The 17,131-nt window shown below is 37.2% G+C and overlaps 1 protein-coding gene across 4 annotated transcripts in view; it reads left to right on the top strand.

The window, feature by feature from the left end:
* polr3c (polymerase (RNA) III (DNA directed) polypeptide C) overlaps nucleotides 1–17,131 on the top strand; it is a 96,739-nt gene that overhangs the window by 38,255 nt on the left and 41,353 nt on the right. For all 4 annotated transcript variants that reach the window (XM_028794854.2, XM_028794853.2, XM_051923651.1 and 1 more), the window contains exons 8-11: nucleotides 10,134–10,214; nucleotides 10,911–10,962; nucleotides 11,117–11,177; nucleotides 11,670–11,820. In XM_028794854.2, the coding sequence (XP_028650687.1) occupies nucleotides 10,134–10,214; nucleotides 10,911–10,962; nucleotides 11,117–11,177; nucleotides 11,670–11,820 (345 nt within the window). The remainder of the gene's footprint in view (nucleotides 1–10,133; nucleotides 10,215–10,910; nucleotides 10,963–11,116; nucleotides 11,178–11,669; nucleotides 11,821–17,131) is intronic.

The raw sequence follows: 17,131 nt of genomic DNA on the forward strand, positions 1-17,131 counted from the left end.
AGAGTCAGGAGGAAGAGGACAAAGCCCAGGAGAGAGGAAGAGAGGTGGCGAAGGAAGGAAACTTCATTGGAAGGCCCGGACTTTAACACTAGAATTACCAGAGCCTACGAAAAAACTCGTATATCCGGCCCACCTTAAATCGCTTCTTAAAATCTTTCTCACCTCTCCGCCAGCGTCTTTTGTCATCTAAATGTACTGATAAAGACATGCTGCCAGCCGCTGGCTATTCCATCCCCCCAACGACTTAGAACGTAAACAGGCTTTTCCCAGCTCTTGCCTTGATTGATTACCTGGGAGTGAAGTGGAGTTTTAGAGTAGAAATAATAAGATTGTTATTTGAAACACACGCATTTCATATGTGTTGCATTTCTACAGTAATCTGTGTAAACACATTGTTAAAACAGAAACGTGTTATATATTCTAGTAGCAATTGACAAAATGTAGGCATAAACTATATAATGTATGAAGCCTGAAGTCCAAATATCAAAGAAACACTTTCACAAAAGGTACAAAAAAAAGCCACCGCCAAAAAAACCCGCCTTAGTGTGAGACATTGATATGAATTAACTATCGCTGCTTCCGTGGCGTAACAATATCAGTCGCTGACTGGGAATCAGAAGCTCATGAGTTCGATCCTGCACAACTCCCATTTGAGAAGTGTTCTTATTTTCACTATTTTAGAATAAAAAGATACATTTGATTTCAGTCTGTAACAGCTGGTGTAATTTATGATATTTGTAAAGGTTAGCTTTATTTTTTTAAAATTCACTTTTCATGGTCTCCGTCGCGTTCAGGATCCATCCCTACCGCCCCCCACCTGACACTGCTGTTTTTACATAAAGACGCACTATAGTTCTGCAGTGTATCACGATACATACGACCGCGTGTTTTTTTTCCCCCAATATTGCCAGTCCCCACATGTTGCTGTATGCTGTTTCTTTTGTACTCCAGGACATGCAGAGGAAAGCATAGTAAAGAGCAGTAACTTCAGCGCTATATGCAATCATCAGACACTCCCCATCTGATGCTGTTTTCACATAAAGACGCGCTAAAGCCCTGCAGTGTACTTGTGACTGCATTGTCGTACCAATGCTTGCGAACTGAAGTGTCTGCATGCACTTTTCGTGGCATTATACGTGTATTTTTTGAGCATGCCCATGTAGCTCAAACACAGGAACATATGTTGATGTAAAAGTATAACAAAACAAGTGCACTTTTATTCAAGACTATAACCGAAGAAAAAAGAAAGCAAGTTACAGTAGGCGGTTGATATGACAGCTTGCATGGTGGAATGCTAAGAACTGCTGATTTCCATTCTGTGCTATATAACTTAACATTTGAATCTGATGATTGCATATAGCGCTATCTTGTTTAGTGTGTGCAAGAACATGCAGGTGGCCAGTTGCTGAGTGCTACAACGCACATTTAAAAAAAAGAAAGAGACAAATATATGTGACATTTTGAAGAAATCATTTTATGATGCGAATAGTACCAATCAGAAAACATCGTCGAAGTAATGCAATATTATTTGAAAACGAACAGCGTCAGGTTGGGTGTGAAGTTATACTGGCGCTGTTTGAGTCAGATCAGAAGCTGAATAAGCTGAAAAAGCTCCTGTTCTGACTCTAAGTAAAAAAGCATGAATTAATCAACAGAAATAACCGCGATTGACATTTTAAAGTTAACGATTTACAGTGCATACCAATTTATAAATTCAATGTCCGTTTGAGGAAAAAAAAAACACTTTCTTCAAAGCTGGGAATCGAACTCGCGTCTCTGTGGCACAGTAAGGCAGTGGTGCTCCAAGTCAGCAAACCGTCCTTATAACTTATTTTTTTCAAGATCCATAACACACAGACAGACAGAGCACTGCGTAATACAGAGACAGACAGGCAGAGATATACAAACAGGGAAGGCACATGTACTGAAAGAAAAAGCACTGAATAAGCTCACCCGCTCTAACATCACCCCTCCCCCCGATCTGACTCTCTAAGTAACAGCGCAAGTACAAGTTTCTGTTTTAGCAATGTGTTTACACAGATTACTGTAGAAACGGAACACGCATGAAATGCAAGTATTCCAAATAGCGATCTATTATTTCTATTCTAAAACTCCAGCAGTTCAGTCACTCCCAGATAATCAAACAAGCCATGAGCTGGGAAAACTTAGTGAACGTTCTGCGATGGTGGGGGATGGAATAGCCGGCTGCTCGCTGCTCCTCTTAATCGGCACATTTAGAAGACAAAAGAGAGGTGAGAACGGTTTTAAGGTGGGCCGGATCTACAAGTTTTTTTCGTAGACTCTGGTAATTCTAGTGTTAAGGGTGTTTGGTGCAGGGGCACTGTGTGCTGTGCAGGACTTTATTGGGACTGTTGGCGTAAATAAATATGTGTGTGTTTGAACCATTGGTGTCTGCCTGTCTGTGTTCGGGTTGAACTTCCACAATATATATATTATTTACATTGATGATGTGCCTAGCCATAGATAGAAAAGATCGGTTAGTTACTGCTTTTAATCATGTACTGTATGTAATCAAGATAAAGATCTGGGGCCTTATGTATAAATCTTTGCTTAGAACTCACACTAAATTATGGCATTTGGAAAAAACTAGAAATGTGTGTGCACACAAAATAAATCAAATGCATAAAACTGTGCATAAGCAAAGTTCTTCGCACTTTCCCTTTATAAATCCCTATCAATCTAAAAACTTGAACGTACATGCACGAGCCTAACGCCCTGCCCCGACTCCTCCCAGAATTTTATCTATTTGAATATGCAGATCAATTTAAAATACTCCCTTCTGTTCAGTGTTTTTGTTAAAAGACAATGGCAAAAACGTGTAAAAAAAGAAGAATTTCACCTAATGTGGTGGCTTAAGCAGTGGTATGAGCAACTAAAGGAAACTGATAGAGTGGCAAAGCATGGTGGAGGCACTAAAAGTTCAAGTTCAGAAAGTCACACAGTGCCCAAAATTAAAAAAAAAAAAAAAAAAAAAAAGTGTTCAGATATCAAAGTCGATGTGAAAAGGAGAGTTGCAGCTCACCGTCTCGGTGTCCGCACTACTGGAGGAGGTAGCAGACTTTCGTGCTGCTGCAAATTGGCAAGAAACTTGTATCTGGTATTTTACCAGTGGGTGAGGGGGGAGTTTTAATTTTTTTTCACTTACCATTATTCATACTCATGTAATTAGCATGCTTAATAAGGCAAATGAGCAGGCAGCAAATGTGGTATTACTGTTTGTTCTGTTTCAGACAATATTTCAAAAGGTGACCCCCATGTCAGGGACACAGCTCCACGCAGTAATGGTGCTGATGTGCCAGGCACATCTTCAGGCACTGGCCGCGCACACAGCCCTGCTTCAGAAACTGCCGGATGACTATCTGGCCATGTGATGAAGGATGCTGTTCTGGAGTCACAAAATGCAATACTGGATGCTATAAGAGTATTCGAGATAGGAACCAAGGTATATAAATGCTGTACCATGTGATATTGACCACAAATTAAATTAACTGGTAAAAAAATAAATACTGCACCTGATTATCTGTTTTTACATTCCACTAATTACATTCAAATGTCATGCTGTCCAATTTGCCTGATCTTTTGGTGGTTCAGGGTCAAGTTCATCATACCCCGCATCTCTTCAGGTGCGGGCAAGCCACAATTGTGTGCCACATTATGCTACACGCTACATGCTTTGTCAGTGTGACAAACTTTCTGTGGACTATAGTGTAGCACTCCACCAGTCTTATCCAGACAAGGCCAATGGCCCTTAAGCTGCCCTGTATGACTTTCTCTCACTGCCCAAGCTCAGGAGTAGAGATATTATAATATTGCTCTTATTTAGTCGGTGGGTTGGTGAGCGGGGTAAGAAGTCACATCTTCAGCAGGTACTTGCTGTCGCCTAAGTAATCGTGTTATATGATTAAATCATACAGATAACTTACAATTTTGACCAAAGGGGTAATATTAAATGTCTTATCTCACCATGAAGCCAGCCATCACATACAACATAATTTTCAAGTTTGTTCCCATCCATCCATCCATTATCCAACCCGCTATATCCTAACTACAGGGTCACGGGGGGTCTGCTGGAGCCAATCCCAACCAACACAGGGAATAAGGCAGGAAACAAACCCCAGGCAGGGAGGACCTGGGAAGCGACCCCGGGTCTTCTAATTGCGAGGCAGCAATGCTACCACTGCGCCACCATGCCACCCTTAATTTTATTATTGTTGTGTAAAATTGATCTGCTTCAGAACCATTCAAGTTCAACTGATCTGCTTTCATTGTCAAGGGCATGTGCTTTTTAGTTCACAATCCATGCTGGTATGAAGTGTGGCTTGAATTTGCTTAATCTATCAAGCTCACCCATGTGAATATAACAGTAAAGCTGAACAAAACAGCTTAAATCCTTATTACCACATTTCCTCTTAAAGGGATTTTTCCATTAAACTCTAGCCTTCACCAATTCTTTAGATTGTAAACCTGGATTCAGAACTGTTATTTGCCTGAATATATTGGCAAAAGATAAGCAAGCAACAGCAACCATTTAAAATGTTCTGATGTATTTACCTGAAGGTGTGAGCGCTATATAAATAATGTGCTCACTTCAGCTCTTAAGTCAGAAAGACATTTAAAATATTTTTTCATTCTACTACAAGTAGAAATAATCAAGCAGTCTATGTAAATAAACAGATGCCTTTGCTTAGACTGTGCATTTGTGCATGGTATCTAAACATTTGAAGCATTGGAAGCTTAGACTAGATAATACTGATGGATATTTATAGTCATTAAAACACAGTTCCACTCTATACATTGAACAATCACAAAATCACAAAAGTCTACAAGAGAGCAACTTGAGTAGCCTGTAAATAATCCATTGCAGCTATCAGTTTTACTGGAGTAAAGTGTATGAATTAACTGCTTTAACTTCATGCTGTGAAAACATAATTTTCCTGAATTTTTAGACAGGCAAAATCAGGCTTTAGAAAGTGTGGTAAAAAACGTGATTAAAGTATAGTGCTATCGGAGATAAATGCTTCAGTTGTGTGCTGATTTATTAAAACTTGTGTTTTAAACTATTGAGTTAAGAAGTGACTGTACCTTGTTTGCTATCTGTATCATTACCCAATTAATAACATTTCTGCTTTTGTTTATTTAAAGACTAGTAGTTGCAAGTCATGCATTGTTGTAACTCGTCATATTTAATGAAGTATTCTATAGAAGAAGTGCAGCATGGGAAGTGGTACTTGTCTTAGGGAAAAAAATCTCAGTGTAAAGTGCAATTGGAAATGAATATTGAGTTTTCTAATTATATCTCCCAGTTGTAGCATATAAAGAGAAATCAGTTATTATCTCAGTACTGTGTGACATCATAATTTCAGAACTTACAGTGGCATTCTGTCTTTACATTTCTGAACATACTGGAATTGCTTTTATAATTAAGAACTATATTAATGCAAGAACAGATGGTCCAGCATAATTTAAAAGCTGTATAATAGATATGTATGGTCAATAGCTGTCCTTAAATCTAACAAAATAGCAATTAAAACACTTCCTCCAACAGAAGACATTACAATGCCATTGACTGCACAAGTTAATACCGTTTTTGTACTATTACCATTGTAAAAACTAGTATTACCATTGTAAAAACTAGACTAAAACATTTGAAGGAAATTATTCAAACATTAGAACATTTCAACAGTTGTGTCAAGATCAGGTCATTCAGCTCAACAAGCTAGTTCATTCTATTTACCTACACTGTGTAAAATAAAGTTAAGTCAAGACTTGAAGGTCCTAGTAGTTCTACTCTTGACCACACCACTTTATAATTTATTCCATGTGTCTGAATAAAAGCACTCTAACATTTATGCAAAATCTACTTTTGATAAGTTTCCAACCATGTCCCTCTGTCTTTGTTGAAGAATTTACACCCTTCACATTTGCAAAGGTTAGGGATAGAAGACTACTGCAAATGTGAAAAGTAATACTTTGGCCCCCTAACATACAGACAAACACTCCGTATGATTAGGTAAGTATGCCTGTTTAAATCAAGTCAAGCTTTAACATTGTTTCAATTTATTGCACTAAAAAAAAAAAAAAACCTTCGCAATTCTAAATATGTGCTGACAAGCTGCAACAGTGCGTATGAGTCACCAGTAGTATGAGCTGTTGTTCACCAGAGCCAGGTGTGCCTATAAAAACAGCAAGCCTGCAGCAGTAAGCGATCATTTTAAGGGTAGTGAGCCACTTAAAAGAGCCATTTAAAGAGCGAGAGAATCTATTCTGGCACTCGGCACCAGCACTGCATTGGTGTCAGGATCGGGACAAAAAGAAAATTTACCGTTCTTTCTTAAAGTGCCAATGTCGCAAAGCTCTATAATGGACTTACTTGCTTCTTCAGAGGAGTTGCTGGAGAGTGTGGAGGTGGAGATCTGGAATTTTTAGCGCTGTTTGGCTGCATTGTGGAGCTTTTGAGAGACTGCTCCACCACCGCTTCTCCATCCGTAAAGATCCACTGGCACAGGTTGCATAGATGCAGGTGGAGCTTTAGGTTCATGGAGCTGGGAAATAGTGTGGCAGATTGAGTTGCCACCGACCTTGGTGAGCCATGTGAGACAAGGTTGGTGATAAAACTGAACAGCAAAGAATTAAGTAGATCGCAGGTGTTATGGAGCTGTCGTGAAGGAAGAGTATCAAAGTGAAGCAAAACTATCAAGATGCCAGTATATTTGCAGCTCCAAACAAGGAGGTTTGCCTGCTCACTGGACAGAAGTGCAGTGTTTAACAACCGTGCTGCAGTTTTTTTTTTTTAACCAAAAATAACTTAAAATGCACATAACACCAACAAATATTAAATAACAGTAACATTTATATATTATTTTTTTTAACCAAAAATAACTTAATATTAAAGATATAAAATGCACATACACCAACAAATATTAAATAACAGTAATATTTATATATTATACGATTTTATGTGTAAAATTAGCAGCCTGGATCCATTGTTCTAATTCCTTTCATAATTTTTGACACTTCAATCATGTCACCTCTAATATTCATTTGCTTAGACTGATTACAATTAGTGTGGACCACCTGAGGGCTTACAGCTCCCCAAACCCCAGACACACCAGACACAGAGGCCAAGTTTAGCACACAAGACACTTTTATTCCCGTGGGGGACGTTTTTGTCTCATTCCCCACAGTGTCACAGTTCCCAAGTACAGTACAAGATACTATCCTTTCTTCCTTCTCTCTTCCTTGTTCAGCCTCCACTCTTCTTCTGGTAAGATCTGTCCACTTCCTCCCAACTCTGGCTATTTGAATGGAGTGAGGCAGCTCCTTTTATTCCATTCCTGGGTGGTTCATCAGTATTACTTGGAATCAATCCCAGGTGGAAGTCCACTATAGAGTTATGCAGCTCCCCCTGGTTGCCCCCATGGAACCCTACAGGGCTGTACCAAACTTTGAGTCCCAGCATGCCCTCCGGGAATCCATGGTGCCACAGCTGCCCAGGAGGGCAGCCCTCTAGGGTCCCAGGGGAGGTACTGCTTCATCAATGCTTTCTCCTCTGATCCTTCCATTCCATTGGTGTCCCAGCCGGGTAATATCCGTGGCCACCCGTCACATTTGATTATGATAAATGAGGTGAGAAGCTGCATGGCCACTACCTTTTCTTTTATGTTATAAATTAAGCGTAAATTTGAAATTAATCTGTCATTATCAGGCATGTTTGGTTTTAGATTAGACTTTTTGTTTTTTTTATTAAGTGGCAAATAACATTTTTTGTGCTTAAGATTTATATGAATCAATAGAGATGGATAGATAATGTTAATAATGCCTGATGCAGGAACAGTAATTAAGCTTAGCACAGCTTTAGTTGGAACTAGGTCTGAGACACAGATGGTTGGTTTTATTTTAAAAATAATAGTTACGATTTCCTGTTTTTGTTCTTAAGTTAAAACTAAATTTTTCTACACAAGGAAAGGTAAGTTAACACCCAATAGTAAGTTTAAAAGATTAAAAGTTTGTAAAAACTGTAATTTTGTTCTGAGCGAACAAGAATAGTGAACAAATACATGAGTACTTAAGAATACTGAACATTTTCTAATAAAGAATGAACAGGTGATGTCCAAAGTAGTTGGAGAGAATTAAATTAATAGTATACAATCCTTGTTGGTTTGATTTATTTACTTTTTTTTTTTTTTTAAAGGAGTGTGTTTTTTTAATCCCGTTATCTGATTTTTAACCAAGTAGGGATGCTGTGCAAAATATTCTAAATAATGTTTTATTTGATCTGAATAGTAAAAGTGACTGCTGTATTTAAACTTTTCAGCTAGTCCTTTCTGCCATGTTGAATCATCCTAATATTGTAGGTTTCTATTTTCTGAGATTATCATCCTAATGGTTTATGCACTGTAGCAGATTATTAACTGTCACTCCTTCACTTTTTCTCTTTCATTACTTTAAACATCTTTTATTCAACCAGATGCTTCATGATGACCAAGTTAGAACAGATTTTCATTAGTTTTTATTTCAACCATTTTTATAATTAGTGATTTGTTTTACCTCTTACTGCTCTCATAATATAGTGGCCTCTCCCAATCAGATAAGCAGAATAGTGTGAAATTTATTTTCACAGGAAATTTAATAATATATATTTTGTAATAGTTTTGAGTTCACAACTTTCTTTGTAATTTTACTCTTAATGCATCTTTTTTGTGGAGTTTTAGGCTTTGTGAAAAAAATTCCGTTAGCTTTCATTATAGTTAATGAAAATGTTGAAATATACTTTGAATATCTAAAACAAATGTGTAATTTTTTAAACACATTTCTTTTATGTAGTGCTATTATTAGAATGGCGATATTACAATAGATTTTAATGTGCAAATAATTTGAAATTATCCAAACTTAATACTACAATACACCCAAGAAAAAAATATAAAAATTGCATCATTCCTGTTTCAGAAGGATCTTTAAATTGTACTTGATTAATTTTGAATGGAATGAGGGTGGCATATTGGTGCAGAGAGTAATGCTGAGGCCTCATATATCCAATGTTCTGGGTCCAAATTCATTGCCTGGATGTGGAGTTGTTACATTTACCTCTGCATCTTTGTTGTTTTTTCTCAAAGCACTCCAATTTTCCTTCCATATTCCAAAAGAAGTATTGGGCAGGAAAACTGCCAATTCCAGGTTGACTCAGCATGAGTAAAGGTGTGTGTAAATGATCAGAATTCTATTTCCTGTCCTTTCACCAAGTGTTCTCTGTAGAGTTTCTGCCCACCAGTGACTCTGAATTTGATTAAGTGGGTTTGAGAATGTTTTCATTTTTATCCAAAGATGCTATACAAATCAAACAGAGCTACAGTATAAAGGTACAAAGTAGTGTAAATTGCAGTAGTGTCAGCCAGAAGAATGTAATATGATTTAATACTAGTAAAACTTTCAAGGCTAGTAGACCATATTAGTATATTGCACATTCTTAACAATAATTTCTCAGTGAACTGAAAGACTTGTCATGACTTTGCCCAGTCACTCTAGTTTGCAATGTACAGTGGCTTTGAGATGAGTGCCATTAATAACTTTGGTGTTTGTGAAAAGAATATGAATAATTTATGAATGGCATGGCCCTCCAAGGTAGGCACAGTACACCTGTCACAGGTTTCTCAATAGATCTTGTTGTTCTTCTAAACCCATTGATACAGTAATAAAGAGTGCAGTGATTTAAATACTTTTTTTGTTTTTGAATAAATGACTTCTTAGGTTTTCTTAACTGTTTTGCTGGCGGGAGTGCACTGGTGGTTAGTGAGTAGAACGTTTCAGAAAACTGGGCATCAAATGCTTGAGTATCATGTAAGTTTCCGTGCAAAACATAAAATGTTGGATTTTCATGGCTAATAATTTAACTTTAATGATTATTTTTTTTATAACACATTCACCTGAAATAGGGTGTAACTTGTTAATTAGATGAATGGTTAACGTTAAATTTAATCTGGAAGACCACATTATAATTGATTTTGTTATTTTAAATGTGCTTATTTGCTTACCAGGTGCAGTTATATGAATATAGATTTTAATTTTTTTTCATATCATTGCAACTGAGAACATTCGTGACCATTTACTTTTTTCAGATTTTTAGAGCACTGCCTTCAGGATACAATATTTCAAAGCAAGTTTTGGACCAGTACCTCACCCTACTTGTTGATGATCCAGTAAGTGTATCATATATCTTAATTTGTAATGTTTTTTTATTTTCTGGTGAACCTTTGGTAAAAATGATTTCACTTTTGGAATCCACATTGAATTAGTCATTATATCAGAAGTTTATCCCTGGAGATGCTTTGTTGTTTACCCATTTATCATGTACTCGTGCATAGTCGTGTTTATGCACTAGGTGAACTGATACAAATAACATTAGTGATGAAAATTTATTTTTGTTAGTAACTTGAAACATCACAAAATGCTTCATATAAAGTTTGCACTACTCCTTAATGTTATGTTTTTAACTTAAAACTCTCTAGCATACTCCCCAATCACTCAGTGTATGCTCAATTTTCTGTGGCCATGTGCCAAACTTTGGAATGTGAGAGGAATACCATGCTACAAAGCATTTGAACAAGTGTTTTTATTAATAATATTTGTTCAACGCTTATGCCAAGAAGCAAATGCAAAATCCATGAATGCTGTGTTGTCTAAAATATAGCCTGTTGTTAAATTTCCAAATCAAGTAGTTAATCCAACTCACTTAAAAATTAATGGCAAGACCACTTATCTCTCAGATTGATTTTGAAGAGCAATTATTAATTATACCCTCTTTTGATTCTGAAACATATTATTATTAAATGAATTGAAGCTCAAAACAAAGGAGAAAAGGAATATACAGATTGAAGATCATGGTTTTGTTTTAGATGGAGTTTGTTGGAAAGTCTGGAGAAAGCGGTGGTGGTATGTATGTTATCAGTATCCTTTTATTGTTAAATTCTGAGATTGGTAAATAGTATAGCTATGCAGAAAATATACTTCATTTTTGTGATTCTGTTTGCCTCTTTTTTTATTTTAAATATACTTTTTATGTGTAACACATCAGAAGCTATACCTTAACTCCTACTTTCAGACTTGCAAAAGGCCCTTGCTTGTCTTTCTAGGGCTACATTGGAGTCTATAGTTCAGGAAAGGTAAGTATGCACTGGTCAAAATAATTATTTAAATTATGGTTTAATCAAGTTCTGTTTTCCGTAAGAAATAATCTTAGTGAAAAAAGGAGACATAACCCGCATGAAGTGCTTAGAAGGTATCGTGAAGATACAAGTTAGATATTCTGGTAGGTATACACAGAAAGTGTGTGGAAATTTGTGTTGCTTTATTATAAATCTTAATGCACAAGGCATGTGTTAAGAAATAATGGTCAAAGTAGAATTAATACACAGCAAACCTTAAAACCTGCAGTATTTTCAGTAGTTACAATGCCTATCCCAGTATTCAGTTAACTGTAAAAAATTGCCAGTATTGGAGGTAATGCATACAAAAAAATGTAAGATGCAGCATTTACTACTTATCATATAAGTATCACACTAGCCAGCAAAGAAGTGCAAACATTGATATAAGCTATAAGTTTAGTTGTGCTGCTGTTTTTATGGCTCTTCTTTTACACAGTGTTTTTGTTGTAGATTTGGATCTCGTTCAGCACGGATTTTTCGTCTGCTCTTGCGGAAGCGACACCTTGAACAGAAACAAGTAGAAGATTTTGCAATGATCCCTGCAAAAGAGGCCAAAGACATGTTGTATACTATGCTATCTGAGAACCTAGTTTCCCTGCAGGTATATTCATTTTCTGATTTACTTTTTACCATTCATCTTTTCATATGTTTTTTTCATGGTGATCCTTTGGTTGTGTCTTTAACATTTCACTCAAAAACTTGTGTCTCTTATGTTAATTGTATTCTCACACTATTTTTCTGTTACTGCTATACTAATGTTAATAATACCATACTGTTCTGTTTGGCTGTTCATCTGCTCACATGCAATGGAAAGAGATTCTACCTATTTAAGGATGTGACAATACCAAAAATTTGGAAATTCAATTCCAATACCATTGAAATTGTATGATACTCAATGCCTGTTCAATGCCAAGGGAAAAGTAAAAAACCCGTTCAATGGCTTTTTATTACAGTTTTTTGTTCAATTGCTAAGACAGATTCTGCAATACAGAAGTCGCTTTCTGAAAACTCTTTATACAGTCAGCAGTACCAAAACACTGACCAAACAATTAAGCCCTCTGCCAAGATGCACTATAGCCACCAAAACAGTTAAGCTCTCCTCCTAAATGCACTACACCACCAAAACAGTAGCACTTTGTCCTTATGGAAGAACACTACATCATACACAAAACAAAGGCCTACAAAACACTAACAACAGACAGCATTACTTAAAATGTAATATGGATCATCATGAAAGTATCGTCTGTAAAGTAACTGACATTATTTGTTGCAAACATTGTATTACACAACAGATCAATTTTGTACTCTATGAAATGTCCAGGAATGAACAAACCACACAGCAGTATATGTCAATGGACTTTATTCCTGTCTGTGGTCTACTATAAGTACAGAATATTCATTCATAATCATACACTAAAAAAATATATGCCCAACACAAAATACACTTGCAGTTGGTCTATAACTGTAACATACCACACTGTAATGCTAATCCATCTTCTCCTCTGGATTGGGCCACAATTTCTCATCAACATCACAACTGATATTCTCTCTGGAAATACATCTAGGGTAGTAACATCTAGGGTAGTATCTCTTCACATGCCTGATCCATCCTTGGCATTGCTATGAAGAAATATCTTGGCATTCATTTCATCCAGTAATGACACCTGATCATGTGGCCGGTGGTCATAAACTTTCCACCTCCATGCAGAAAAGAATTTCTTACTGGGGTTCAGAAAGGGGGAGTATGGTGGCAGAAACAATGAGGACATCCTTGGGTGTGTAGCAAACCATTCTGTGACTGCAGTGGAGTGATGGAATGCCACATTATCCCACACCGCTACAAATACTTGTAGTAACACCTTTTTGCTTGCCCGCTCTCTCTCATCCTCTGTAACCAGTGTCCTGTAGAGGTCATTGAGAAACAAAATGAGGCGCTCTGATTTGTATGGGCCAATGACTGGTTTGTGTGGCAAAACAACATCATTGCATATTGCTGCACACATTGTGATGTTGGCTTCTCCCTGTCTTGGAACTTGCACAGTTGCTATTTGACCTATAATATTCCGTCCTCGCTGCCGTTGTTTTGCAAGGTTAAACTCGGCTTCATTCACAAAGATGATCACATGGCCTGTTTGCATAGCCTCCAACTCCATGATCCTCTAACAGGTAAAAATACCGTTACGTTACAGTAGCATGCATTACTGCATACATAGCTCTATATACCTTTGTGTTATGTATTTCAGAAGTTTGTGTGGAACTTGTAAGGAAGACAGCCTTATTCAAAGCTGCATACAGTTGGTCAATTAGAGGCACAATCCTGCTGGAGCAACTCTGGCTTACAAGGGTCTTACTCAGTAGCAATGTAGTTGGGCTTGGACTGGGTTTGTACCCTGGACTCCTATGTTCATAATGTTTCACCTTCAAAGCCACAACCACTAAAGAATGAGACACAACAGTTTTATATTGACTAGACCTGTTACCTGGACAAATTAGTATCCGAGTTCCTTCACATATGTACACTGTTCCTCTCAAGTGTGACAGTGTATAAGTGCTTCATGGTTAGTTTCTGCGTTTGTAGCACTCTGACCATTATTGATGTGCTGACACTTATCACGTTGTCAAACACTGTGTTGTCTGCCAGAACTCTGTCCTGGATTTCATGGAGTCGTATGGCATTGTTAGCAGTGACCATGTCAACAATGGCAGTTTCTTGCTCATCATTAAAAATTCTACCTCTGCCCCCTGTGCAAGGTAATCTTTGTATCCTACTGTGAAGACAAAAATCAATAGTCAGTGCATGTCAACCAACTCTATATAGCACATACTGTAATGAGCAGTTCTGACACTACAGATGACTGCATCCTATCTGCTGGTTTGGTGGAATATTCTTAGGATTGATGCGACTGTGGCTCGCTGCATGTTTCGCTGCACTCGTAACCCTGCCTCTCTGTATTAGAGTCCATGATTGATAACATGGTCAATGACTTTAGTCCTTATTTCATCTGCGACCACTGCCCCTGCTCTTCCTTGCCTTTGTTAGCCTCTCCCTCTTCCTCTTCCTGCAACAATTCCTCTTCGTTGTTGACCTGCTTGGTCCATGTGTACAACAGCAGACATTCCAAAGATGACCTCTTATATATGGATGACAATGAGATCAGTTTACTGCAAAACATCTGGTTGGATAATCAACTAACACAAACCAGCTGTGTTTGATCTAGTGTCAATTGACATATTTTGTTTATTTTATGTGGTTTTTACAATATGTTTTAGAAAGGGTCTTGATAGTAATTTAGCAAATTGTCGTATTTCAGTTTTGAATGTCTTGTTAGGAGTTTTGGTGACAATATGTAGGCATGTGCAAAATGGCCTCTGAAAATGTAATGTTGTGATGTTGATGGATTTTGAGTGAGACAGGAATCCATGAATTTTGAAGTGTTTAGTCATTGATTGCATTTTGTATGAAAGCAAAGAGAAATGCTTAACAGTTTGACCCACATAAGTTGATGTTGTGTTGACTGTATGAAGAGATTTGAGAAAGCAACTGTAAAAGTACCTCCATTATTGAAGTGAACAATACTGCTTTCTTCAATCAAAAAGCAGTCACGTCCTGCTGGGTTTGGTGTTTGGCAGTTGGTGAAAGATTATTGCTGATGAAGACAAACACTGAGATGGTGTGCGCACAGGTCTTATTTTAAAATGGCTAAAACTCTTAATATTGTTGTGTGTTAGGTTAAAAAAGTATAAACTATTTTACAATTTGTGTGTAATCTTAAGATTCTGCTCAATACTTGTCAATTGTCTTGGACGTATTTGTTAAGTTTTTTAAGCTTTATTTTTGCAGTGATGCCCCCTTAGCCTCCATTGTAAAGCACTAATGAGGGTGATATTTTTTAAAATTTGTAGGAAATGTTAAACTTTAGAACACAATTTTTCATGGCAACTGCATACTGTACATTCCATGTTTATGAAAAAATAATTTTTACTTGTAAAATACTGAACTTATCCTTTACTCTTTTGAAGTCACACCCAGCCAAGCCTCAGAACTGCTTCAAGAGTCAAGCCGATAATTCTTTTTCTGCAGGAATACCAGCCTAGAATTTCTGCTGATGGTTTCTAGTACCTGGACAGTAGAGTACTGCCCACTTAGGTGTCCTATCTAACCTTGACCTTGCATGGTCAAGCACATCCAGACACCTGTTGTCCAGGAGGTTTTGCAGCCTTCTCTCTTACCTAACTGTTGTGTGTCTCTCTCTTTCACACTCTTGTTTCTCTATGAGCAAAGGTTGAGATATCCCTAACTCCATCTCAGTTGTTTGGTCTCTAAGGCCCTGGGAAAGCATGTTTTTGCTGTCCCATGCTACATCACATTGTGTACTGCTCAGTGGCCATTGCATTCCCATGCTATCCGGTATAGTTTTTCTCACTCTGCCAGTGTAGGTCTATCTCTATTCCTGACATTTCACCTAAGACTGTCCTTTGCCACCTTGTTAGTACCCTTGGTCCTGAAAGCCACTTGTTAGCTGGACACAGCTTATCAATATAAGCACTCATGCACAACTATTTGCAAGTAAATATTCACAAATGAAGTCCAAGGCCTTGAATTTTATACAATATTGTGAAATTAGATTACTTTTCCTTTAATTTCTAGTTTGGGTCACATTGTTTGTGTGGGTTGAATCTTATGAGTGAGTGTGTGTGACTTACTAAGTGATGTATTGGTTCACTTTCTAGGGTTGATTTGTGCTGAAGGCCCTCCATGCTATTCACAGAGGCTATGCATATTTTCTGTTGGCATCTCATATCTGTATATTTCAGACCTATGACAAAACGTAATGAGAAGTTTCAGCATATGTGTAGCAGTAAAATCCATAATAGGAATACTGATGAAATCCAAACTGCAGTACATAATTACATTAGAATGTAAATTTGTAGCATAATTGCAGATTTTAATCAGTTCAACTCTTTTTGCAGAAATATGCTTGGATATCATCGCCATTAATTATGACCCAAATCATGCAGTAAAGAATCATGCATATATAAAAGACTCTGTCGGCTATATGTTTCTAGCCAATTTAGACATTCCAGTTAAAATTAACCTACTAATTTAAGGTGTTAAGTTTTTCACAATCTCCTCTTAAGAGAGGGAGGGAGAGAGAAGGAATTTAGCAAGAGGTGTAAGTACACTAAAGAATCATCCACACCCAACTACCTGTAGTCAACAAATCATTTACCTAAACAAACTTGCAGGCTGCCTCATATGGTTAGGTCCATAAGTATTTGAACAATGATACAGTTTTTATAACTTTGGCAATGTATGCCAGCACAATGAATTTAAAATGAAACAGCCAATTTTAAATTTAATTCAAGGGGTTTAGCATAAATACATGAGCCTTTTAGAAAATATAGCCATTTTAAACATAGTCCACCTCCTAACACCCCCTTCCTGTTTTCAGGGGCTCAGAAGTAATCTAACAAATTAGCATTATCATAAATATAATTAGCATTTTCAATAATTGGTTGAAATCCTGTGCTGCCAATGATTGCTTAAAGTCTAGAACCAATGGATATCACCAAATGCTGTGGTATGTTTCAAATCATGAGCTGTTTCTTCTCTTCTCCATACTTTCCCCATCATTCTGGTACATATTGGTCTTAGTTTCATCTGTCCAAAGATACTGCTCCAAGATGGTACTGGCTTGTTAGATGTTTTCTGGCAAAGTCTAATCTTTCCTTCCTAATCTTACAGTGGTTTGCATCTTGTGGTAAGACCCTCTGTGTTTATTTTAATAGTCTTCTCTTGATTGTAGACTTTGACAGTGTTATACCTATCTCCTGGAGTGTGTTCTTGACTTGGACAGATGTTGTTAAGGGATGTTTCTTCACCAAGTAAAGAATTTTGCAACCTGCAAGAC

The sequence above is a fragment of the Erpetoichthys calabaricus genome, chromosome 2 (assembly GCF_900747795.2).
Source record: "Erpetoichthys calabaricus chromosome 2, fErpCal1.3, whole genome shotgun sequence".
Lineage (NCBI taxonomy): Eukaryota > Metazoa > Chordata > Cladistia > Polypteriformes > Polypteridae > Erpetoichthys > Erpetoichthys calabaricus.